Raw genomic sequence first — 27185 nt, forward strand, 5'->3', positions numbered from 1 at the left:
TACACATTAGGAGCTCCTATTCTAGGGGGAAAATTATATCATTTCCTGTGCTGGAGATTTCTGGTACTATCCCAGCTCTGTATTTGTTGCATTATCTAGGTAATTTATCCCTATGACTCAGTTTTGCAATTTAAAAAAATATCATAGTAATGGGAGTAAAAGGAATTTTGCTACTTTACCTTCTACAAACATCAATATCGACTAGTCTTATGGGAGGGAAGGTTGGCTTTGGGACAGGACGCTATCTTTGCTCTTGAACAGAATCTGCTTAGTAAATTTGATTTTTCTTTTCAAAGATCTTCCAAGCACAGCCACCTCCGTTAACATCCCTGACTTGCTTCCTGGCCGCAAATACATTGTAAATGTCTATCAGATCTCTGAAGAAGGAGAACAAAATCTGATCCTGTCTACCTCCCAGACAACAGGTGTGTTTACACTTCACAAACACCCAAGACTTCATCTGTAAAACATCATCTCTGATTTTGAGGACATTTCTCTCATTTCTTCCTTGTTCCTTTCACTTATCAGCACCTGATGCTCCTCCTGACCCTGCAGTGGACAGAGTAGATGACACTTCAATTGTTATTCGCTGGAGCAGACCACAGGCCCCCATCACAGGTTGGTTTACTTTCCTCTGCCTTTGGCTGGAAGGGTGTCTTCTGCTATTGGCGGGAGAAGGGGGCAATGGAGAGCAAATTTTGAACCAGGGTCAAGCAAGTATTTTAACAATTCAGAGTTTTACTGAAAATGTGGTTATCTGCAACAAAAAAGTGATGAGAAGTGTAGGTCTTACAATTAATCTGACATAGCTCATGTCTCTTGCATACATCATACTACATATAAACACATATTCCAAATATAAGATCTTGCATAGCAACCATACACATAAGTATGAAAAACCAGTTAGTGACAAAGCAAAATTGTTTACAATTGTTGTTTACAAAACCTTCCACATGCTATTTAGAATATTTCTGATTTTTCCTCACTGTAGCTTTCTAGACTTTCAAAGCAGTAATTCCCGTAAAGGCCTAGTTCAAAGGAAAGCTGTGGAAAAAGAATAAAAAAGGGGATTCTCCTTTCAGTATTTCAACCCACCTTGATCAACAAGCATTTTTTAAAGCACCTACTGTGTGTAGGGCTGGGAATATAATAACAATCCCTGGCCTTAAGAACCTTACAATCACTTCTCCCTTCATATGATAAATTATTCCAAGCTCAGTGAATACAACTATTTGTTGGAAAATCTTTAACCCTCCTATTTCTTTGAGCATTTATGATTGTACGTGAACCTTTGTATGGTGTATTTTGAGAGTTATTGTGTAGAGAATAGAGAACTAGCCCAGAATCAGGAAGATTTGGGGTCCAGTCCTATCCTGATACATATTGACCTGGGCAACAAACTTTACTTCTCAGTACCCTAATCTTCAATCTTCAGGCTAGAAATTGCAGGTCTGTCTTGATATAGAGAGTTTCTATACCATTGAAATTGTCTGTCTAAAAAAAAAGGTATATTTTAAAATTCTTTAATGTCTTTCTTTTAGAATTCTATTTGTTTTGGTTTCTGATTTATCCTTATGTTAAAATGTAGGAGCAGGTGGTCATTTTTGCAAATGACACCATTATATGGATTCAGTTCAATTCAACAAATACTTTTTAAGCCCTTACCGTATGCACTGTGTTGAGCACTGAGGCTTCAAAGACACAGTCCCTGCCCACTAAGAGCCTATAATAATAGAAGGGCTATGACCTCTTCAGTTAGGAAAAAGTTATCAAATAAGTATTTTCTTAAGGAAAAGATGCTTCACTTTTCTTTTCTTTGGCCTTACAGGTTACAGAATAGTCTATTCCCCATCAGTTGAAGGAAGCAGCACAGAGCTCAATCTCCCAGAAACTGCTAATTCTGTAACTCTTAGTGACTTGCAACCTGGGGTTCAGTATAACATCACTATTTTTGCTGTGGAGGAAAATCTAGAGAGCACCCCTGTCTTCATTCAGCAAGAAACCACTGGCGTCCAGCGTCCAGGTAACATTCAAAACGTCATCTGTGATAACATTATCAACCACGTTCTATTCATTCTGTGAGCTTTTGTGTTGTGCAAAAAAAAAAAAAAAAAAGAAAGCAAGAAAGTATTGTCCCTGTCGGAGAGTTTTAGCTCTCTGCCAATACTTCATATGTGCAAATAGTCTTGGTGACATTTTAGCTAAAATGGCCACTTTACGTACTATTAGTTATCATTGATTAAAAAATGAACCATCTGTAGATTTTATGCAGCTTTACCAAAGGGTTACAGGTGAGCCAGATGTTCACCAAGTGCTCTTAAGTGTTACTCCATAGCTCAGTAAAAGGAAAAAGCACAATATATGTCATCATAATGATTTTTTTTTTTTGCTGAGAATATATTCATTGTTTGGGAAACTCATTCTGTTATCTAAATATTCCAATTAAAAGTATCAAAGGCCAAAAGATAAGCCATGTCAGCAAACTGAGAAAGCATTCAGAAAAGCTTTTTAATGGAAAATGTCATCATTGATTCAATTCGACAAGTTTTGCTCTAAGCACTAACCACGTACAAGGGCTGGGAATACAAACATGCAATCCCTGGCTTTAAGAAGCTTATAGTCACTTCTCACTTTCTCCCTTTCTCTTTCTCCTTAGGATAATTTTTTTTTAAATATAAACTTCACCGGAAATTTTAAATGACAGTTCATTAATCTCTTGTTTCACATTTTCAGACAAGGTTCCTCCCCCTACGGACCTTCAATTTGTGGAAGTGACAGATGTCAAAGTCACCATCATGTGGAGGCCCCCTGAAAGTGCAGTGACTGGCTACCGAGTGGATGTAGTCCCTGTCAATCTCCCTGGGGAGCACGGGCAGAGGCTGCCAGTCAGCAGGAGTACCTTTGCTGAGGTCACTGGGCTCTCCCCTGGAGTCACCTACTACTTCAAGATCTTTGCAGTGAACCATGGAAAGGAGAGCAAGCCATTGACAGGAGAACAGACCACCAGTAAGTTATTTTGTACCCCAAATTCTTTTTTCTTAAAGTACAGTATGAAATGCTTGAGGTCAGTTGGTACAATGGAAAGTATATTGGATTTGAAGTCAGAGTCAAGTTTGAATTGGATTCCTAACTCTGTCATCTGACCTTGGTAGGTTGATTGGTTAATTGTTGTCCTTTCTTCTTGAAGAGGATCAGAACAACATCGCTAGGTTGGGGTCAAGGTACACTGTCCTACTGTGGCTGATCAGACCAGTAGGAGCTCAGAGGGTCTGCCATAGGTCGGGCACAAATAGCCCATATGAATATTTGGAATGAAGATGTTTCTAAATTTGCACATCTCACATTTCTTTTGAGCTACTGCAGTTCTGCTTCACTTATAGAGCACAGAGCCTTCTTTGATGTGGTCATACCATGCTGGGTGGTCCTTTGCCAATGTCTCACCTTGGACAAATCACTTGTAAAGGAGGGAACTAAAAATCTTCTGACATTTCTTTTGGCTCTTAATCTATTTGTAAAGCAAACCTTAATGCTATTATTATTGTTATCCTCTATTGCTATCTGCAGTCTAGTTTTCATCATGATCAGCAAATTTTGGAACCCTTTTGTATATTCCATTTGTAGTTGTAAACTGGACATAAGCTGCTACATGGTACAGTGGATAGAGGGCTGACGTGTAGCAATAAAGACCTGAATTCAGATCTTGCCTCAAATATTTATTAGTTGTGTGACCTTGGGCAAGTCACTTAACTCCTCTCAGACTCAATTTATTCATCTGTAAAATATGGGGATAATAATAGCACCTACCTCCCAGGAGGATCAAATGATCTACCATACATAAAGCACATTGCAAACTTTAAACTTTTACATGCTATTTTGATGAAGGTGATCGTTACATTTAGCCTTAGAATGACCTGTGTAAGGGACACGAAGTACTTTTAAAAAAATTCAAATTGTTATTTATGTATCAAGTAGAATTTCATGGGGGATGTCCCCCATGCCTGGAATATTCTTCCTCCTCTTCTCCACCTCTCGACTTCCCTGGCTTCCTTTAAATCCCAACTAAAATGTTATCTTCTATAAGAAGCCTTTCTTAAACCTTCTTAATATAAAATATGCCTGTGGCTGAACAAAACTAGGACTTAGCCTCAGCTCACTACTAAATAGGAAGACTGCCATTCATTTTTTTCCTGCCATTTATTTTTTTTTCATTGAAAGTTTTAATGGTTATTTGAAAGATCATAATGGCAATATGGGACCTAAAATTATTTGAGAATGAAAGTCATAGGATGGAAAGCTGGTAGGGAGCTTAGAATTTATAAAATCTAACCCACTCATTTTATAAATGAGAGAACAAGCCTAGAGAGTTTGATCTCATTGGCTCCCATGAATTTAATTAGCATCTCTGTGCTGATGACTCTTAAATCTGCCTGTCCTGCCCTATCCTCTCTGCTGACTTCCAGTCTTGCATTTCCAGCGGCCTTTCAGACATCTGAACTGGATGTCCAGTAGACATTTTAAATTAAATATGTACAAACAGAACACATTATCTTTTCCCCTAACCCCCACCCTCCCACACACACCTTCCCTGTTACTGTTAAGGGCAACATCATCCTCCCAACCCTCAGATGCACAACCCTAGGCGTCATCCAGGACTCCTCACTATCTTTCATCCCTCATATCCAAACTGATGCCAAGGCCTGTTGGTTTCACTTCTGTAACACCTCTGAATATGCCCCTTTCTCTCCTCTGACACTGTCACCACTCTGATGCTGTCCCTTATCACCTCACACCTAGACTACTATAATAGCCTGCTGGTGGGTCTGTCTGCTGTAAGTTTCCCCCTCTTAACTCCATCCTCTGTTCAGCCACTGAAGTGACTTTCCTAAAGGATAAATCTGATCATGTCACCCCCTGCTCAGTAAACTCCCTATTGCCTCCAGGATCAAATGCAAAGTGCACTGGATGGCATTCAAAGCTCTTCACAGCCTGACCCCTCCAACATTTCCTGTCTTCTTACACCTTACGCCCCAACATGTACTTTTAATTCAGTAACACTGGCCTCCTGGCTGTTCCATGAACAAGACATTCCATCTCTCATCTTCAGGCACTCTCTGCCTGTCCCCATGTCAGGAATACACTCCCTCTTCAACTCTCCTTTCACAGGAAATCCTCCTCAAACCCTCTTAATTCTGGTACCTTTCTTCTGTTAATTATTTCCTATTTATTCTGTATATAGCTTGCTTTGTAAATAGTTGTTTGCATATTGTCTGTCCCGATAGATTGTAAGCTCCTTGAGGGCAGGGACTCCTTACCACTGTCTTTTAGCACTGTGCCTGACACATAAGAGATGCTTAATAAATGTTTACTTGATTAATTGATTAAAGAGATTTATCCAAGGTCACACAGATATTAATCAGCAGATCTGGAATTCGATCCCACTTTTTCTAATTCTAAAGCCAGGGTATTTTCTGGTTAAACCAGAGGTTTTTAACTTGGCCTTTGTAAATTTTTTTTATATATTTTGATAACTATTTCAGTATGATTGTGGTTTCCCTTGTGATTTTATGCATTTAATTTTATGATTTGAAAACATTATTCTGAGGAGTCTACAGGTTTTACCAGACTACCAGAGGGATGTATAACTCACAAAAAAATTTAAAATTCCTGGGTTAAATCATGGAGCAAAACAATCACTAAATTTTGCCATGAATAGTTCTTAACCCTGAAGGCAGGTGCTGAGTTAAACTACTACAAGTGAAAAGCCATAATTTCTATAATTCCTTCTTATATATAAATACCTCATTTTATCTTCACAACCATACTGGGAGGTACCCCCATTTCAAAGGTGAAGAAACTAAGGCTGAGGAAAGTTAAATGACTTGCCCAGGGTTACCTAGCTAGTAAGTGCCTGAGGCCAGGTTTGAACTCAAGCCTTTCTTGCTGACTCCAAGCCCAGGGCTCTTATCCTCTGTGTCACTTATCTGTCCAGATAAACCAAGAGTTGGTGTTTCCTTTCTGTTTTGGTTTGCCCACAAAATTTCAACCCTGTCAGGACAGATAAACTAGGTAGCTGTCCTTAATTAATTGGTCATGTAAATCCTGCCTCAAGAAACATCCTATTCCTTATTATCCCTTTGCTTTCTTTCTTAGAACTAGATGCTCCTACTAACTTAAGGTTTGTCAATGAGACTGACACCACAGTCTTGGTTATCTGGACTCCACCTCGTGCCAAGATAGCAGGATATCGACTGACTGTAAGCCCTACAAGAGGAAACCAGCCTAAGCAGTATAATGTGGGGCCATCTGCCACCCAGTACCCACTGAGGAATCTGCAGCCAGGATCTGAGTACACTGCTTCCTTGGTAGCTGTGAAAGGCAATCAACAGAGTCCTAAGCAAACTGGAATTTTCACTACCTGTAAGTCAAACCTTTGTACAAATGATGTTGAATTGGTCAAGTTCCAATACGTAGATCTCCCATATGCAAAGTCATTTTTCAAAAGAAAGGATTGTCAGTAATGCATTTTTCATTGGGACATAATTCATAGCAAAGATGGTTACAGGATTGGTTGAAAATTGAATTCAGTTCAAATAGATGACCTCTGGTTAGGTATATCATAGAAGGAATTCTTTTCATATATACATTGGGTTAGATGGTTTCTGAGATCCCTCCCCGCTCTCAAATTCCATGATCACTTTGTAACCAAACAAGTCTCCACAGACCAGTTAGATCAGGATATGGAGGACTAAAGAAAAAAATCAGAATTCATGCCTTTCCATTAATATTTTAAAGGTATTGGATGCTAGCCAATAGATATAAGACAGGGGCTAATAGGTACATTGAAAAATAATAAAAATAACTTATGTTTTCAAAACCTTTAGAGTTTACAAAGCACTTTCCTTGTAAGCGTACCATAAGTGGTACAAGGAATATCATTATCTTTATTTAAAAGATGTGAAAGTGTAGGCAGAGAAAGGCTAAAAGGCTGATACAGGCAGGTACTCAAACCCTCCAATACTACAGATAGAAAGCAAACATCAGAGAAGCCAAACCCAGAAACAATTCATTCTTTTATTTAGGGTGGCATTACCAGGAGCAGATTAAAGTACTTCTACAGAGCACAGCAGGTTTTTTTTAAAGGCTCTTAAATTCTATAGCAATAAAGACATGACAATAAATTGTGATCATATGCATATCTGCTCTTTTCTTGAAATTGTTTTATAGAAAATGGTCTTAAATCTACCACCCTAAATGCAACGACATTATAATAAAGGGCCTTATTCACAAAGTTATTTCTGTTAAGTGCCTTCCCATTGACACCACAAAGGGGAGTGTGAGCCTTTATTTCCAGCTGAACACTGTGTGTTTCATTGAGACGAGTATCTTGAAATATTGCACCCACTTTTTCCAGGGCAAATTGAAAACCACTAATCTGCATGAATGATGTACATTGTCTTCCAAACACTTTCAGCAGATCATGCTTATTGAAGGGAATGAAATGGATGGATGACAAGCAGCTTTCATTAAGCATGTGCTGTTTTTAGTCAATAACATTCATTTTTGACATAATGAAAATAGACTTCTTAGGATAAGGGCCTTTGAGTTTTTCAGCTATAGCCCATGTTGTCCTGATTTCTATTGATCACATCTAGAATTAGAGATAGGTTTGTACATGAATATAAACTGTACAAGTTTTAACTGGAATTTGCTTGAAATCATTTCAAGTGTGAACTGGTTCCATACTCTCCACCCCCACCCCTGGGAATTTATGACATAATTCAAAATTTATTCCACATTTAAATTTAATGAATGAGACTTGGTCAAGGAGCTCACCTCCACCCCTAATTATTGTACCTTCACCCATTGTAAATGACATTTCCACTTAATCATGTTAAATGATGCCTTATTATAAGAGAAAATCAATAATGCAGTGTCCCTAGCCATGCTTTGATGTAATTTATCACCAAAGGATTAATTTCTCTCTTGTGATGACCTATAAGAACTATACCATTAAGAGAACAGAGATTCTTGTACAGAAGGAATAGTTATAACTGATTCCTAAAAAGGTTTTTTGAAGTTAATTTTTTTTAATGCTCAGAAAACTATCGTGGTTATTTCTGAGAGCTATATTATACAGTAGAATTTCTGTGGCCTTTCTTTGTTAGATACAGCCCCTATTAAAGGAAAAATATTTTCAATTATGTCAAAGCAGATATGTCAACATAGAAGCCTTTCAAATATCCTTTTAGACATCTTGGACTATCAGACTTGTGATTAAATGTTCATCTCAATTTGTGAAGTACATTTTAGACCTCTCACAAAAGTGAAGTAGCAGTGACTTGTTCAGAAATTGAAGGAATAATCAAAACTAAAGGTGCTTTGAAGAAGTTTGCGGCATGTTTGGGAGGTACTGAGTAACCCAGTTTAGCGGGAGGAGAGGGGAGCCCTAGGAAAAGGTAGAGTGATCTCAGATTGTTAAGGTCCTTGAAGACTAAGAATTTTGAACTCTACTCAAAAGGCAATAGGAAGCCATTGAAGGGTTTTGAACAAAGGAGTGGTATGACCAAGTCTCTACCTTAGGATGATAACTTTGTCATCATTGTGAAGAAAGGGTTAGGGTGGGGAAAGAGTGGAAGCAAGAAAACCCTTTCAGGAGGCTATGATAATAGTAGTCCAAGCAGATTGTAATGAGGGCTTCAAATGGGGCAGAGGCAATGGGACTAGGAAGAAGATGGTAGATATAAGAGATGTGTTTATAAGTGCAATCTATTCCATGCTGAATTTGAGTTGTTGGTGGGATACACAAATACATGTAGGCTCTGATTTCCTTAGCATGAGATTGTAACTTCCTCTGACTTAGTGGGTAAACTCTAGAGAGTAAATTAAGACACAGAGCAGTTATGTGACTTCCTCAGGAACACATAGCCTAGGATCAAAGGCAGAATTTGAACCTACAGCTTTCTGATTCCAAGTTTGTACTCCCAGGAGGTATTCAGGTACAGATGTCCTTTAGTCAGTAATTAGCATTAATTACTAATTAATTATTAATTAGGCATTAGCAAAGCTGCTAGAATCTGTAATGTGTAGTACAAGTCAAAGCTTTTGTTTGATGTCATGATGTAAGTTTGTAGTTTGGGATTTTTTCCCCCTGATTTATCTTTTTAACCAAAGATGTTCATCAAACCACAGTCTGAAAGTCTGCAAGTAAGTAGGCTAATTTCTATAAAGATACCCAATGGTAGAGCCTTGTTCATGTGAGGAGTAGGTGACAACAGAAAGTTATCACTCTTGACTTCAGATATCCTTTTGCAAATATCATTCTTGCAAGTGTTAAATAGTACTAGTATCTAAAAGGAATTCTCCAATGCTGGTTGACTTTCTGGGTCACACTGAGTGGTACTTACCTGTAGGCAAATGACATGACCATTTACTGAGATGTGATGCAAAGACAGCATCGATTCTGCCATTGGAGGGAGGTTTCCCTTTAGCTGGTGGTTTTAGTCCCTTTTTAAGAAGGGACTATACAAATGCCTTTAAGAAGGCAGTATTTAAAGCCTTTAATAGTCATTTGTGCTTGAGTGGGAATGGATTTACCACATTTTCATGAGAGCAGATTTTTATATGGGAAACAGTAAGAGCCTAGGAAAAAAGACACTTGAGCCAATGTTAAGGGGTTTCCCCAAATGGGATGGAGAGAAGGCTGCTGAATGCTGAAAACATGCTTTGTCTGCTTAACAATTTTCCTTGAGGCCTGCCCAGTTAACACATTGGACATCCTTCAAATTGTCTACCACGCCCGCTGAGAACCTACCTCACTAACTCCAAGAGTAGTTCTCTCCAGGGTAGAGATGAGCTGCCTTTCCTCCGCCTGAGATGGAAAGGATGAGTCATTGGCAAGCCTGTTCTCTTCCTTAAAAACCTTGTTCTACCTTTCCATCCATCTTTTCACAAGTTCTAAATGTGGGGTGATATTTTTAAGGCTGTTGGAAATGTCTACCTCAAGCCATGCTTATACAAGGCCCCTTTCTATTCTTCTTATTGTAAACATCAGGTCTCCATGAAGGGAAATAAGCATGTGGTCAAGATTCTAGGAGACTCAAAATAACAACCTTTGCTCTGTTCCCTGATTTTAGGGTCATCAAACAGATGCTATTTTTAAACAAGAGCAGTAGGTGTCTCTGAGGGAGAATTGATGATAATAACAGGGATGTCAATGCTTACATGGCCTGAGTAGAAAACCTATAAAAATACAAAATATGTGACTATGTCATCATCATTATCATTATGACTGACATTTATATAGCAGGGAAAAGGGAATGAACATATAGATAATGCTTCCTGTGTTCCAGGCACCATGTTAAGTGTTTTTACAAATATCATATCATTTGATCTCACTTCACACATGTTACCAAATAAGAGTTTGGTAATATAGGGTCACAGATTCTTTTGCGCCCTTCTCCCACCCAAAACAACATCAGCAGAAAGATGGCTAAAGAAAAAAAAAACAGCCCCCTTGGAGTAGCATACCACCAAGCTTCTTTTTAAAAATCCTAATCTAGAAAGTAGTATACTCAATATTGTTGTTGTTCATTGCAAGTGTGAACTCTAAAATGATAGTCACCATTTGCTGTGGCAGACTGGACTTAGAAAAGGTTTTTTAATTAAGGCAAGTATACAGAAGAAGATATACTGTTGTCAGAGCCATTGCCTTGGCCATTAAGAAATCAGGACAAATAGAATACTAAAGAGAGGTTGTAAAATTCCAAGGAAGGTTTAAAATATTTATCTAGTTTGTGTTGTGTGCTAAGGAATTTCAAAGTCCAGAACATGGCTCATTCATTGATTTCACTCCACAGTGCAACCTGCCAGTTCCATTCCTCATTACAACACAGAAGTGACCGAAACAACAATCATCATCACCTGGACCCCGGTCCCAAGAATCGGTTTTAAGGCAAGTTGAACTGAGTCTGAACCTGAAAGAGCTCTGAGGCACTCTGATATTTTGTTTCTTTCCTCATAAGAAAACAAAGCCTTTAGAAAAATGTAGAAAAGTGCATCTTTAATGATTTAACATGAATATCATCTGTAAGTTCAAGAAAAATGCACTTAACAGTCCAGACTCCTTTGACAATAACATTTTTATCCATTCTAAAAGATTTTTGTTCAGTAGACTCTCTTGATGATGGCAGATAAGAAATGATATCCTCTGTGTAAATAGCTGGTTTCACATTTTGGCTTTTATTTTTTAAATGAAGATGGGGAGGGAAGAGTTAAATACCAATGAATGATGCTATCATCATCATCTCCATCATCATCATCATTCTTCTTTGGAATATAAAAGGCAGTAGGAATGGTTAGGTTGTAAGTTAAGTTGTAAGTTGCCCATAAATCAGGGCTGAATACATCTATGTAGTATTTTGGGACTTAAGGGATGTTTTGTTTGTTAGATCATCAGGAGTCTGAGACAGTGTGTGGCTAGGCATGCAAATGCTGTGCCTAGTAGGGTGTCAAGAGAAAGCTTCGCGGTAGGTTGCCAGCGTGCCATCTAAGTCCCTTCTTAATGTGCCATCCTAGCTTTCAGAAACCTTTTTATGTAAAAAGCCTGTGCCTATAATTAACACTAAAAAAAAAGGTAACTTGTGCCAAAATTGATGTTTAAACGTACATTGTATTATTCTGTAAAATTCCAAAACAATGTTGAACTCTTCACTTATAATACACGTTTCTGTAATGGAAGGAATAGTCACAGCTTCAGAGTGTGTGGGGACAGGGATGATGGTGTCATCACGTAATCCTTGCTACTGGGAGGGTTGAAGCTTGTGGATCTCGAGCTCTGGAGTACTGAGCTACAGAGCAATAAGCCAGCTGGGTTTCCACACTAAGTCTGGCACCAATATAGTAATCCCCCAGGACAGGAGGCCTGGGCCAACTTAGAAAAGCTCCTGTGCCAATCAGTAATGGGATTAGCCCACGATAAGCCTCTGTGCTTTCAGCTGGGGCAAGATAGAGAGGACCCCTCCCCCAGTCTCTGTACACCGTATCCCTAAAAAATCCTTGGGCTTTGCTTTTTTTTGTTGTTTTTTCTCTACAAGGTGCAACACTTGCTGTTGTCTCTAAATTGCAGCCAAAAAGTCTCCTGTTCATGAATAGGTCTCATTAAATCAGAGAGAGCTACAGGAGTTTCTAGCACATTAAATAATAATGAAATTAAATATTTTGCGTTTACATAGTATACCACCATTCATGAAGTCTTTTTCACATACATTATCTCATTTGAGCCTCAGCACTCTCATGTGAATTAGGTATTATTATTCCCCATTTTCCAGATTAAGAAACAAATATTCAGAAAGGGGAAATGGAAAGAAAGGGAACAAGCCTTTATTAAGTGCCTCCCCTATGCCAGACACTGTGCTAAGCCATCTATAAATATTACCTCATGTGAGGATCAAGGCCACACAGCTAGTTAAGTGATAGAGCCAGCACAAGAACCCAAGTGGACTCCCAACATTGCGTTCTTTCCAAAAGAAATAGACACTGGGTTTTACCCTGAGACTCCTCTACATCAGTGTCCAGAGGGTTTGGGCATGTATCTCTCCCAGAAGGAGAGGATTATAATAACAACAATTGGCATTTTCATAAAACTTTTAAGTTTTCAAAGTGATTTACACACATTATCTCATTGTTGAACCCCACAATAACCTATGAGGCTGATTGTATTCTTATCATACCTATCATACATATAAGAAAACTGAGACCTAGAGGAAGTTGCTGATTTTCCTCTAAGTATTGGAGGTGACATTCAAATTAAGTCTATTCCTGAAGTGATGTTCAGTGCTCTTTCAATTCTACCACGTTGCTCTCTAGTCTCATTTGGGTCTTTCTACTCATTATTTTCCCAGTAGACAAACATGCTAAATTTCTAGCCATAATGGATAAAACAAGATTCTTGTCTACTTTGCCTAATTTTCTGTATCTTTCTGGGATTTCCCAATGGGATCATATTACATAAAATTATATGACTTTAGATCTTTAATCAGTAACTCTAAGCACTGGAGGAAGTTACTTGATATTGGCCAATCAAAAACCAGATAAACTCACTACTATATTCTTTTGAACTTGCTTATCTCCTTTCAGTTGGGTGTACGACCAAGTCAAGGCGGAGAAGCTCCCCGTGAGGTGACTTCAGAGTCTGGAAGCATTGTTGTGTCTGGTCTAACTCCAGGGGTGGAATATGTATATACTGTTTCAGTCCTACGAGATGGTAAAGAGAAAGACGCTCCAATTGTGAAGAAAGTGGTTACACGTAAGGAGATTTTATTTTTCAGTACTGGCTTTTCTAAAATGTAACACGCATCCTTTTCATCTAGTTTATCAGCATAAACTATTCTCTCCATGTTACTATCCCATTTTATAGATGAGACAGTAACATTATTTGTTTTATCCCCAATGATGAACAGCAAGATAAAGTCATGTTACCTATCTTATGGCTTCAAGAAATGGTCATTCCATGCCTAGATAGAATTTTGGTCAACCACACCAAGAGAACTGTTGCTCATAAGAAATACATCTGGCAGAATATTAGGTTTTCTGTAACTTTTCCCAGTGTGCAAGCTCTAGAATTATTTGTTAATTCACAACAATTTAATTTTCTTGTTTTGTATAGCACTGTCTCCACCAACCAACCTTCACTTGGATGCAAACCCTGACACTGGAATCCTAACTGTCTCCTGGGAAAGAAGCACCACCCCAGGTAAAAAGATACTGGAAATAGCAGTACAAGTAAAAGCAATAGTCTCCTGAGACAAGAATTTTATTCACTGTTTTCATTTTGTAGAAAGGTGGGGCCATAATTATAAACATTCAGTTCTTTATAACAAGGGAATAGAGGAGCTAAGATACATAATACCCCATCAGATAAATAATGCTCCAATAGTGTATTTTCTTTTCTTTTCTTTTTTTGGGTAGGCAGTGGTGTTAAGTGACTTGCCCAGGGTTACACAGTTGGTAAGTGTTGAGTGTCTGAGGCCGGATGTGAACTCAGGTCTCCTGAGTCCAGAGCCTGTGTTCTATCCACTGAAAAGTATATTTTCTATAGCAGTGCTGTCAAGGTCAAATTGAAAGGGGGAGCCACTAAACTATACATTTTGACTTAGAAAACCACACATTCACATTATCTACATTCTATTGCATTTTTCTTTATTTTGTTAAATGTCATCCAGTTAAGTCTGATGTGGACTGCATTCAGGAATGGAGTATGTGTTTGACAATTCTGGTCTAAATCTATGATTATGTTTTAGTAGGGGGCTATTAGCAGAAATGGGGGTCACCCAGGGAATGCAGTCTGAGGATACTGGAAAAGAGGGACAGGAGGAAGTGCCGAGAGTCATGATCGGAACTACACTGGTTCATTTCTTCTTTCCTTAATCCAAAGTGCTCATGAGGGCTTGGAAGGGTCAAGAGGGTCATGCTTTTAGCTAGATGGCATCCACAATAGAGAAATGAATGTCTTTCGGTTCCACAGCTGAATAGGTTCCACTTTTCCTTGATTATGAGTGGTTTGCACAGCTCCTTGATACAATTCCATCTAAAAGGCAGGAACTATTCTCTGGTGCTCTCTAATGCTTGATAAAATGGTTCTGGACAGCCTCCTTTTTCTGCTTTGTCTTAAAGCTAAGTATTAGTGCAAGCGTAATGGAAATGTAGCTTGACACATGAAGATAAGAGCAAATTTGCAAATAATCATCTGAAACTGAAATGATTTATACATGCTTTTTATTCATCACTGAAAATTTGGTCAAATGGATACACAGGTGTGATTTTTTTCAAAAGAGTTTTATCCACAAGATGCCTAATGTGAGGACACACACACACACACACACACACACACACACACACACACACACACACACACAGAATTAACTAGCCCATCTCCTATCACCATTTTGAAAAATTCCCTTTGAATTTGTTTCTGTAATGGGGCCTTATCTTCCATAATGGGGCTATGAAAAGGCTATGTTTTGTTTTTCTTTGCAAATATATGAGATTAGAAAAATTCAATGTTATTCATGTTAATTATTTTTATTCTTCTTTATATTTCTAAAAATTTTACTTTCTACCTAAGCAATCCTAGGACACAAGGAAAATTATAAATTCATTCTATTTCTAAAATATATAAAAATGGTGATCAGTCTTAATGTTAATGATTAAATGTATTTTGAAAAAATTTATCAAATTATGGATATTTTTGTTTCAAATCCCATCCATCACATGCAAAGGGAAAAAAAAACATACATTGTTACTTAATGTTTCGCTGTTGGGCAAAACAAAGGTTAAAACAGGAAAAGATGTTTTCTTGGGAATTATTGACATACCTAATGATGCTGTTCCCTGCATCACTGATATGATGGTAAGGATGACAATACTGGTTCCTACTGCACTTTGAAGTTTGCAAAGTACCTTTGCAAATCAAAGCTCAATCTCATTTGATTCTCACAACTCTCTGAGGCAGGTGTGATTATGACTCACATTTTACAAGTGAGCAAAGTGATAGTACTTCTACTCTTAGGGTATGAAGATCAAAAAGTTAGAACTGAAAGAGTCCTCAGAAGCCATCTTGTCCAATTCCCTCATTTTACAGATGAGGAAACTGAGCCCCAGAGAGGTTGAATGACTTGCCATTACATCATACCGGTAGCATGAATCAGAAGCAATATATGAACCCATTTAAGACTTTCTTCATTGAAAAAGACCATGATCATTCCATGGTTTAGTAGATGGTTGTATGAGTTTTTGGGGCCAACAAGATTCATTCCCTGGGGGCCAGTGTTATGCTGATGAACCTTTGTTGGCTGATTCTCTGACAACAGGCATGCAGTCTCTCCAAAGGGTATTACTGAATGCCTTCCCAACCTGGTAGGACCCTCCAGAATTTAGACTCTGCTTGTATAGCCTCTGAGAGCATAAGACTCTAATTATTAATTTTTCCATTTTGGTTGTATCTAGACATCTCTGGGTACAGAATAACCACCACACCTACAAATGGCCGAGAGGGTTATTCTCTGGAAGAAGTGGTCCATGGAGATCAGAGTTCCTGCACTTTTGAAAACCTGAGTCCTGGCCTAGAGTACAATGTCAGTGTGTACACTGTCAAAGGTGACAAGGAAAGTGTCCCCATCTCCGATACCATCATCCCAGGTAAGGCAAAACAAATTGTAGTCGTGGCTATTGACTGCGGATGAGCAGTTTCAATAGCAATGGGGATTCAGCCCTTAATCCCCAAGGGGGTCCTGTATATCTGGTATGTTTGGGCTTTAACTTTTTGTCTCTTCACCAAGCCAAGAAATTACACCAGCTGTTTGGACAAATGCTTGCTGATAACGCAGCTTTAAATGTCTCTGCTTTCCTGGGATGCTATTTGCTCCTACAGATACCTGATGCAGTGGCATAATTATAGCAAATATTGGCATTAACCCTGCACTGTTTTCTAAAGTGGAAATTTTACTAAAATGTTGTTATTTGTGCATATTCAATATTCACTAAAAGTAATATGGTAAATGCATCCTATTACAGCTTTATTTTATAGATTACTCCTCTCACACGTTTTGTAAAAATGTTATAATTGTTCCCAAAACTAAGCCCTAACTTGAGCTCAGTTATTAAACAAGTCAGTATCTTGAAACATCTTAGCCTATATATATACTTTTTTTTTTACTTAAAAATATTATGCTGGGGGTGGCTAGGTGGCGCAATGGATACGGCACTGGCCCTGGAGTCAAGAGGACCTGGGTTCAAATATGACCTCAGATACTTGACGTTTCCTAGCTGTGTGAAGTCACTTAACCCTGATTGCTTCACCAAAAACAAAAACAAACAAAAAAAATATTATGCTGGCTAAAGAGAATGCCTTCAGGGTGTGATATGAAAACCAACATGACTTTTTTGATCAAATAAGTGAGCAGGAAAATTCAAGCCATATTATTTAGTTTTCCTTGGCTTTGATCCATCCAAAATGAAGTTGTTATAGAGTGCCATGCACTGGACAGATATGCATGGAATATTGCCCTTCATAGCTTTTAGCGTATTGCTTACCAATTATAATTGATTTTGATGAATATATTAAACTTAGAGGCAGCATGTGGTATTGGCTAGAGTGCTGGGCTTGAGGTCCAGAAGACCTCAGTTCACTTCTCACTTTTAATGCTGTCTAGGTGTGTGAGTCATTTAACCTCTATATAGCTCAGACAATTCCCTAGTACTTATCTATTGAGTTAAGAGGGATTGAAAGCAATATTGATGAAGGGAATTCCCACACTGACAATTCCCTTACAGTGACAAAAACCACAGATTCTGAGCATAATTCTATAATTTGATAAAATAAAATAGTAGTGAAAGCCTATAATCCAGACCTATCTGTTCTATGCTTACATTCATCTTTGGATGGCAAGTGTCATGTGTAAAATACAACGTTATGGGGTATGGTGTTGCTTTGAGTTTTCTATAGAAAACCCATTATCCAGGAACCTCCTTAAAAAACCAAATGAGCCTTTTCCAAGCAAGCTTCATGTTACTATTCCTAAAGAGTTTGGATTTGGGTTCCATTTTTTTTTCTTTTTTTAGTAACTGATACATGTTGAAGATGTAATATTGGGATTCTGGGAATAATTTTGGCTTTCTAAAGAGTTTTATTATGTTATAAACCTATGTGGTTCAAATTGCACAGTTGGGGTGGGGAACATTTTCAAAATCCATAGAAATTTAAAGCAGCAGTTTGTAATATATTTTGTGCTGGAAAGAAACCAAAAAATGTTGATCTGGAAATCATTTTCAGATAACTTTAACAAGGAAAGTTTGCATATTACCATCATTGCTTTAGTATTCCATCAATTTTACTACTTGTCACCTGACGAACACTGCTTTATTTTTCCTCTTTTTTTGCCTCTATTTTCCTTTTGCCCTTTTTGCTTTATAACCCAATAGAGGTACCCCAACTCACTGACCTAAGCTTTGTTGATATAACCGATTCAAGCATCGGCCTGAGGTGGACCCCGCTAAACGCCTCCACCATTATTGGGTACCGCATCACAGTAGTTGCGGCAGGAGAAGGTATCCCTATTTTTGAAGATTTTGTGGACTCCTCAGTAGGATACTACACAGTTACAGGGCTGGAGCCGGGCATTGACTATGACATCAGCGTTATCACTCTCATTAATGGCGGAGAGAGTGCCCCTACCACTCTGACACAACAAACGGGTGAATTTTGAAAATTTCTGTGTTTAAGACATGGATGGTGTTGCATGTTGGTACCAGCTGCTTTGGTCAAAGGCGTGGCAGTTTCAAAGGAGAACGAAATCATTTGCCAAAATTGAAAAGAAGGGTGAATATGCATTTAGTAAAGTGAATTAGAAAGGGAGGGGAAGCAGAAGACAGTGTCAAATGTGGTATATTTAAAATGAATGTGAAGTTACCCCTAAAATTAGATTCCATTTGAAAATATATAGAGCAAAAAAAATATCTGATCCCTTTTATATTTATGTCTGAATGATATCATTAGTTATATTTGCATATTACCATGATGCTCATTACAAAAGTGAGTCCTTACTCAATGAGATGAGCATTACTGAGAAGCCTAAACTTGCATCCAGATGACTGTTTTCTAAAAATATTGGTTTGTACTCTCTGCTCCCCAATAAGGTTCTGTGATTTCTGAGTCAACGAACACGTGTAGTGCCTCTGTTGAAAGGAAACCACTCTTTAATCAAAGGCTAGTGACAAGCATGCAACATCGTAAAGGTTCTCTGCTATGCATGGTTAAAAAAAAAAACATGCTGAGAACCTCTTTGCATGAGTAGAACCCACTGACTCAGAAAATATAGCCATACCAGTAGCTGTAGATGGACCAGTCATGGGCACATACAGGATACTCTTCTCTTTCTTTCTATCTGCATGCATTTGTATTTGGAAGTCCTGCTCTTTCTTTGCTGTGTGGCAACTTAAGCCTCTCTTAGCCTTGGGTTCAATAGTGTCTCCAATGGCACTGATAATGTACTTGAAATCTGTTATTATGTTTGCAAAATAGGTAAAAGTCATGTTTTAAATATCAAAGATGGCAGAAAGGTTAAAGGAGCCTAACAGTATTCTGTGTGTGATTATAACAGTAGTGGAAAATTAAGTAGATTAAAAAAGTGTTTGCATGAATCGGATTTTCATTTTTCCTTTTTTTGCATGAAATGGTGTTTCTTTTAACCTTCTTTGTAATTTCATTTTAATTAGATTCCATTTTCCAGTTTAACTTTTTCTTCCTCCTTATCTGAACTTAGCTGTCCCTCCTCCCACTGACCTGCGATTCACCAATGTTGGCCCAGACACCATGCGTGTGACCTGGGCTCCACCACCATCTATTGAACTGACTAACCTACTGGTACGATATTCACCTGTGAAAAACGAGGAAGATGTTGCAGAGTTGACCATTTCCCCTTCAGATAACATGGTGGTCCTAACAAGTAAGTGATTCAGTTGAGCCATCAAAGAAAACCTGGTCCAGAGCATATTGAATATGTTACTAGCATCCCAATATAATTGTAATTAAAAGCAAGAAATTTGTTGGAATGCTTATAGATTCAGCTCTTAAATTCAAGCAGATAATTATGTGAATCTTTATATGTGTATATAACTTTCTTAGTATGGCTTTGATTATTTTGGCATAGCTTATTTGTGGATGGAAAGCTTTGGTGGTGAGGACCTAAGATACAAACCAAAGAAACGCGTGCAACTCAAGCTAATGTCGGAATGAATTATGTAAGATTTGAGGCAAATGTTTTGGGAAGAAAGGAATAGATTTGAACTATTGTCACTACATTCATTTTCTTAAAATAAAAATGTGTCATTGGACTATATGTTTAGCACCTGAAAACTCAGAATGAACTTTTTGGAAGTTCAGAATGAGCAATTACTTGATATAGTAAGATGTGTCTTTGCTTATTTTAAATAAAGAGAATAGACATTTAAATTCAGACTGCAGTAAGCATCTGTTAGGTAGATATTTCAGGACAGTAAGCGCTCAGAGAAAGTAGCACTTTGCAAAACTGACTTCTAGAGGCAGTATGTTTTTTCTGGCCTAAACCCTCATAAAATAAAAACAATTATAACTTGCTATGAAAGGAGAAGCTATGAGAAATAATTAATTAACTCCTAATAAGAGTTTTTAATAAAGGTTAAAGAGCTATAAAATATATACCTATATACACATTCATATGTATATGTTTCAGTTATAATTACACATACACACATATATGTATATACATACACCTATTTCGTTGTTATTCAGTCATTTCAGTCATGTCCAGCTCTTTGTGACCCCATTTGGAGTTTTGTTGGCAAGGATACTGGAGTGGTTTGCCATTTCCTTCTCCAGCTCACTTTACAGATGAGTAACTGAGGCAAACAGGGCTAATTATACATGTGTGTACGTGTATATCTAATTATAACTGAAACTATCACATGAACTGAAGAAAGTTTAACTTCTAGGCAAGTGACCTAGATAATAGCCTATCTTCTATATTTCCAACATTATTTAGAGATGGGCAGTTTCCTCTCTCCATCATGACTGAGTTGAAGAACCAGTTAGTATTGGGGGGGGGTGGCTTTGTTTTAGGGAAAAAAGGATCACTGAAGAGCACTCTAGCCTTATTTGCCTTCATATGGTTGAGAAGCATCACTCTGTAATTTAATCACAGGCTAGGGATGCAATAATATATGAGCTCTATTCCATGCATGGTAAGTAACATGCTGAGGAAACCTGCTTAATATTGTTATGAAAACAGCCTCAGATTTTATATGTCTAAGAGAGAAAATGTGTTTGCATATGTATGTGGTTTTTCCTCTCCCACTGGTACTCAGTTGTGGTACTTTTTAGCACACTCTGAAAGTACTTTGTAACCCAACACGTCACTGCCAAATGGCCTCTTCCTAACTGATACTTCAGAATAAACACCTGGAATAAGTGAAAGGTACATATCAGAATCCCATCAGAGATCTTAGAAGTAGGTGAAACCTCAAGATATCTTACCTTCTTTAGGTACATATGGTATTAGCACACATTTTGCAGATGAGGCCAGTGATATTATATGTGGCTAGAGGTATGGAACAATGGTAGATAGAAGAGGGCTAATCATAGACTCATCAGACTGAAAGAAGGAAGAGACCTCAGGAATCACTGAGGTCAACCCAGCTTTGGGGATGGGAACTGGTAAAAACCACGTATAAGGCATTTTCAGACATAACTAACTTCCTTAGAATTTCAGCTCAGTCATTACTTCCTACATGAAGACTTTCCTGATCCCCTCAGAGACTAGGGACCCCCGTTAAAATTATCTACCATTTATTTTTTATATATTATACATGTACATAAACATATTGTCTTCTCCAGTAGAATGTAAGCTCCTTAAGTGTAGGAACTGTTTTATTTTTGTCTTTGCATAAGTAGTGTCTAGTATAGTGACTGGCTCATAGTAGACCCTAAATAAATACTTTATTGATTGAACAATTGTTCAGTTCAAATGAATATAATTTACCCAAAGTATTAATTCAAGTAAGTAACAAGAGTCAGGAATTCCTGCCTCCTTATATAGTATCTATCATAACATGCAGGGCCCTTATTCCAAGAATGTATTAGCCCAAAATGTTGTAAAAGGTCATAATGGAGTAGATATCTAGGTCAGGATCAGACTGCCTATTTCTCAGTCCCCACTTAGATATATTCAAAATAAAAACAAACAAAAATCAGAAAAGGTATCATCGGTGGATATAAAACTGGCCTCAAAGATAGTAGGATCTGGATTCAGGTCTCACCTTTGACACATACTGGCCAAGTGACCCTGGGTAAATCACTGAACCTCTCAGTGCCTTATGCAACTCTCTAGGACTATAAGTTGGAGAGGTGCCAACCTGCATTGGTAAAGAGAGTGCATTCATCTAGGAGTTGCCAATGAAAACACAGTTACAGTCTATTCCTGTTTTCAGTATAATATAGAATCTTTCCTTTACCACCCAACCCCTCTCCCCATGAAGTGGCTAAAAAAAGGGAAACCCAAGCTAATCACAATAGCCTGTCAAGTCTGGGGTTAGTCTTAACTCCCTTGAGAGTCAGCTTTCTTCTTGAAAAGTCTTCACGTGGCTTAGTTACTGGGTGATACGGATGTTGCGCCTTTGCTGGAACAGATCTACCTTCCCATGGTGCATGGCCACATACGCTACAACATGGTGCCAGGGGAGATAAGCCTCCCCTCTCCCAAATGCTTCCAAAGCCAATGTCATGTCTAAAAAACCTGATTTGGTCTGTATAAGATGGAAGAATGGGTCAGGGATTGCTCTCTCATCCACTGAAATGGTCCAAGGAATTCCTAAGATATTTACATTTTCATCGTTTTCAAAATCAAAGCTAATTATTATTTTTTTTTTTTTGCCCTTCAGATCTCCTTCCTGGTACTGAGTATTTGGTCAGCGTTTCCAGCGTGTATGAACAACATGAGAGCATACCTCTTAAAGGAAGACAGAAAACAGGTGGGTCATATGGGCAAGATTTAGTTCATTCAGTTTGCCAGGTTGTTAGCACCTGCCAAGTGCGCAATCAATTGATTTGTTACTGTTACTACTTTGTTGTTGCTGTTGTTATCACTATTACTACTGTGAATAGAAAAGACTTGTTGCTGAATAATTCTTCAATCCCTTTGGTCCCACAGAGTAAGTTCAGAGTAGTTAAGTCTCCTGAAAGGGCTGTCAAAGATAAGCAATTCCAGGAAGCTAATTACTTCTCTTTTCTCTTAAGATCTCCAGAAAAGAAGCTTTTACAATCCTTCTTATTGACCAAATCAGCATTTATAATTCTTTATCAGAAAGTTCTTTATAATGAGTAACCTAATTCTCTCCCATTGTTATCCATCTTTTCCCTCTTATTCTCTCTTCAGTGAAAATATGAGCTCTTTATTTCCCTTCATCTGCCTGAAGATCTAGCACCCTTCTCTTCACCAAATTAAACATTTCTTTAACTGTGTGCAGGTCGGATTTACTTCAATTTATCATTATCATGTTCAATGACTGTATTCCCTTCTCCTAAATATTAGCTCTTCTTTCATCACTTTTAATTACAAAATACAATACATAGTTTGGTTTAGGTAAAATATTTCAGGTGAATACAATCACAGACTATTGGTGTTAGAAAGATTCTTCTGAGATCTTTTCCTGCAATCCTTGATTTCATAGATGAGAAAACTGAAGTCCAGAGAGTTTTGGAGACTTGAACTTAACAACAGTTGGCAGACTTTGCCAACTGTTTTGAACTAAAAAAATCATTGGATTTTAAAACTATAGGGGATCTTAGAGTTGTTCCTCAGGAAATAGACTTTGAGAGGCAAAGAAGCTTATCAAAACCTCATGGCTATCTAGAGACAAGACAAGAACTCAAGTCTGCCAAGTCCAGTGTTCTTTCTACTATATAATGTTTCTTCTACTGGTTTTTTGCACTGAATAGGAGTATAGACATCAGGCTGAAGACCTCTTCTTCCTAAATTAGTGTCTCCCAATAGAACTTTAATATTTACTTTTGGAAGTGAATTTCTGGCATATCAGACATACCTACAGTCAACCGTGAATCAATAAATATACCCCCAAGATATGTGGAAATGATTTTGGAGTTATCTACAATTCCATTGGTGGGATTACTTTACTGTTGCCTGTATATGAGCTAAGGCCTTGAAGTTTCTTTATTATATATTACATGTCATCTTTCTTCCTAGACTCTTCCCTTCCTCCTGCCTTCCCTGTCACTGTAGAGGTCAACATCATGCTCCCAGCCCTCCAGGCTTGCAACCTGCATGTTATCCTGGACTCTTCACACTCTCTCTCATTCCCCCCACCCAATATCCAAGAGGTAGCCAGTTGATTTCACCTTTGCAACATCTCTTCAACAGTGTCTCCCACCCCAACAGCCCCCGCCCCTGCCTTGTCTCCTTTGATAGTACCACCACTCTAGTGCAGACCCTCATCACTTTACACCTTGACTAGTGCAATAATTACTGGTGGGGTTTGCCTTCTTCCAGTCTCTCCCCACTCTGATCCATTCTCCATTCAGCCATTAAAGTGATTTCTCTAAAGCACAGATCCAATCATGCCACTCCTGACCCCTTCCTACCTTACTCCCCAGGCATACGCTTCAATCCTTTGACACTGACCATCTGGCTATTCCATGAACAAGACACTCCATCTTTCAGCTTTGGGCATTTTCTCTTGCTGTCCCCTGTGCCTGAAATGCTCTCCCCTCCTCCACTCTGACTACTGACTTCCCTGGCTTTCTTTAGGTCCCAACTAAAAGTCTACCTTCTACAGGAAGCCTTCCCTAATCCCTCTTCGTTCTAGTGCCTTTCCTGTGTTAATTGTATCCTGTATGTAGCTCACTTTATATATATTTATTTCCATGTTGTCTCCCCTTCAGATTATAAGCTCCTTGAGGGCAGGGACAGTCTTTTGTCTCCTTTTGTATCTCCAGCACTTAGACCAGGCCCTGGCGTATGGAAGGTGCTTAATAAACATTGATCGATTGAGTGATGTATCATTTTAATTCAGTAGATCATATCTAGAATATCATTACTGTGTTAATGAGGTTACTTGGTTGCTTTTCCCTTTGCACTCCTTTTCCCTTCTTTAGTTTTTTCTTTGTCTTGGTGGAAAAACAGGTCTTGATTCCCCAACTGGCATTGACTTTTCTGATATAACTGCCAACTCCTTCACTGTCCATTGGATGTCTCCACGAGCCCCCAACACTGGCTACAAGATTCGCCACCATCCTGAACATGCTAGTGGAAGACCTCGTGAGGACCGTGTCCCCCCCTCAAGGAACTCCATCACACTTACTAACCTGAATCCAGGCACAGAGTATGTGGTCAGCATTGTATCTGTCAATGGCAGAGAAGAAAGCGCCCCTTTGGTTGGGCAACAGTCAACAGGTAAGCTACTTCCCAAACTGTAGGTAAATGCAGAGAATTGTTCTATATTATGTGGTGTCTTATATGAAGTGGGTTTTTGTCTTATCTGCCTCAGCCTATTTGACAGACAAAGCATAGAAATGGAGAGCAGAGAGGGGAAATTGTTTGTATCACCCCAATGAAATTTTATGCAGCTATTTATGCATATAAACAAGACCAATAGTTTTATTCAAAATTGAAGTCTGAATGGGAAATTTTTTAAGTTGCCCTAAAGAATAGTTCTTCTCATAGATTTAAATACCATGATAGTTTACACATTTCATTTATCACACCTTTAGTAGATTACCTCACCCTGAATTCATTTTTACTCATACATCCACGTGTAAGATTTGTGAAAAATGTTATGTTGGGATTGTCATTAAAGTATTTGCAAACTTACATGATGGTAAATCTCAGTAATACTTGAAACTAATGGAAATGGAACTTTTTTTCCAATTATTTCTCAGTTTCTGATGTTCCAAGGGACCTTGAAGTTATTGCTACTACCCCAAACAGCCTGCTTATTAGTTGGGATGCACCTGCCGTTACCGTCAGATATTATAGAATCACTTATGGTGAAACAGGTAAGACAACAAAATAATATCCACTTCATTCACACTTACGGTAAGACTTATGATCCAAGGCTCTTCCACTCCCTAACCCAATCTCAATGTTAGAGTTGTAAAACTTAAAATCTTTGCCATCTTCCTTAGTTTCTGCATTAGTTGGAGTGAACTAGAATTACCTGGGCAGCTAAATGTTGCAATAGGTAGAAGGCTGGACCTGGAGTTCAAATCTGGCCTCTGACACTCACTTGCTGTGTGACTCTGGGCAAGTCACTTAACCTCTGTTTGCCTCAGTTTCCTCATCTGTAAAATGAGCTGTGGAAGGAAATGGCACTCTAGTATCTTTGCTAAGAAAACTCCAAATGGGGTCATGAAGAGTGAAACATGACTGAACAACGACAAAAATAATTACCTACTCTTTCAAAGTGAATGAGTAAAGTACACTTCAGTTTTCTCTCTTTGAAATATTTATCTGCCATATTTTATCCCCTAACATGTCCTTTGTTTCTACAGGAGGAAATAGCCCTGTGCAGGAGTTCACTGTGCCTGGTACCAAATCTACAGCCACCATCTCTGGCCTTAAGCCTGGAGTAGATTATACCATCACTGTATATGCAGTAACTGGTCGTGGAGACAGTCCAGCCAGCAGCAAACCTGTGACCATTTCATACCGAACAGGTAGGCACAAACCATTCTAGGGCTACGGCAGATTTATTTCTACTGATGATCATTCCAGTTTTTCTTTTGACCCCATTTTCTCCTAAGCCATTGAACCAAGAGTCTCTCTGCTACCTTTCTTGAGAAGTAAAGCCAATCTATAAATAGTCCCAACAGCACTGACACCAAAATTAGATGGGAGGAATGAGTACCTTGAAGTTGAAGGTAGATGTAAATAAAGCAGCAGAATGACCGTTTTGAACGTGCTTTGTGTGTGGATCACATTTCTACCAGAAATAAAATTCTGGTTTAATTGCATTGATTTCTTGAACTCCAAGGTCATCTGTTCACAAATAATGGGAACTTCTTGCTATCTTTTTCTCCAAGTGGCCTGAGGAAAGGAAATGACCCACAGCTGAGCAAGCATCATTAGATCAGGGCATTCTGAAGATTATGGTGCCAAGGTACAAACTCACCTGGTCCTCTGACAGGCTTTCTTGACTTCTCTTTGGTTTTTGTTTTTTTCCTAGAAATTGATAAGCCATCCCAAATGCAAGTGACTGATGTGCAGGACAACAGCATCAGTGTGAGGTGGCTGCCTTCAAGTTCTCCAGTTACCGGTTACAGAGTGACCACTGCTCCCAAGAATGGCCCCGGACCATCTAAAACAAAAATGACAGGCCCAGGTAAGAGCAGTCTCAATTTCTCATACAGCAAGATAAAGATAGGACAGTCAGTACTCATTATTTTCTTAAAATAAATAACTGTCATTAATTCAATTAAATTGGACATACATTTGTTGGGCAATTACCATATACAAAGGGCTGTGGTAGACATTGAAGAATACAAAAATACGATCTCTTTTTTCTAGATACAAAGAATTGTAGGATTTAAACTTGGAGGGACCTTTAGGGATTATCCTGTTCAATCCCCTTATTTTATAGGTAAG

General features: G+C 38.4%; 1 protein-coding gene across 12 annotated transcripts in view; it reads left to right on the plus strand.

Annotated features, from left to right (window-relative positions):
- Positions 1-27185, plus strand: part of FN1 (fibronectin 1) — an 83579-nt gene that overhangs the window by 32685 nt on the left and 23709 nt on the right. For 6 of the 12 annotated variants that reach the window (XM_021002740.1, XM_021002735.2, XM_021002736.2 and 3 more), the window contains exons 16-31: positions 297-425; positions 529-618; positions 1829-2023; positions 2734-3006; positions 6151-6417; positions 10857-10951; positions 13135-13303; positions 13664-13750; positions 16003-16194; positions 17977-18249; positions 19317-19499; positions 22468-22557; positions 24726-24995; positions 25481-25597; positions 26093-26257; positions 26767-26922. In XM_021002740.1, the coding sequence (XP_020858399.1) occupies positions 297-425; positions 529-618; positions 1829-2023; positions 2734-3006; positions 6151-6417; positions 10857-10951; positions 13135-13303; positions 13664-13750; positions 16003-16194; positions 17977-18249; positions 19317-19499; positions 22468-22557; positions 24726-24995; positions 25481-25597; positions 26093-26257; positions 26767-26922 (2751 nt within the window). The remainder of the gene's footprint in view (positions 1-296; positions 426-528; positions 619-1828; positions 2024-2733; positions 3007-6150; positions 6418-10856; positions 10952-13134; positions 13304-13663; positions 13751-16002; positions 16195-17976; positions 18250-19316; positions 19500-22467; positions 22558-24725; positions 24996-25480; positions 25598-26092; positions 26258-26766; positions 26923-27185) is intronic. The other 6 variants (XM_021002745.1, XM_021002738.2, XM_021002739.2 and 3 more) reach the window with 1 other exon arrangement.

The sequence above is a fragment of the Phascolarctos cinereus genome, unplaced genomic scaffold, assembly GCF_003287225.1.
Source record: "Phascolarctos cinereus isolate Bilbo 61053 unplaced genomic scaffold, phaCin_HiC Scaffold_7;HRSCAF=346, whole genome shotgun sequence".
NCBI lineage: Eukaryota > Metazoa > Chordata > Mammalia > Diprotodontia > Phascolarctidae > Phascolarctos > Phascolarctos cinereus.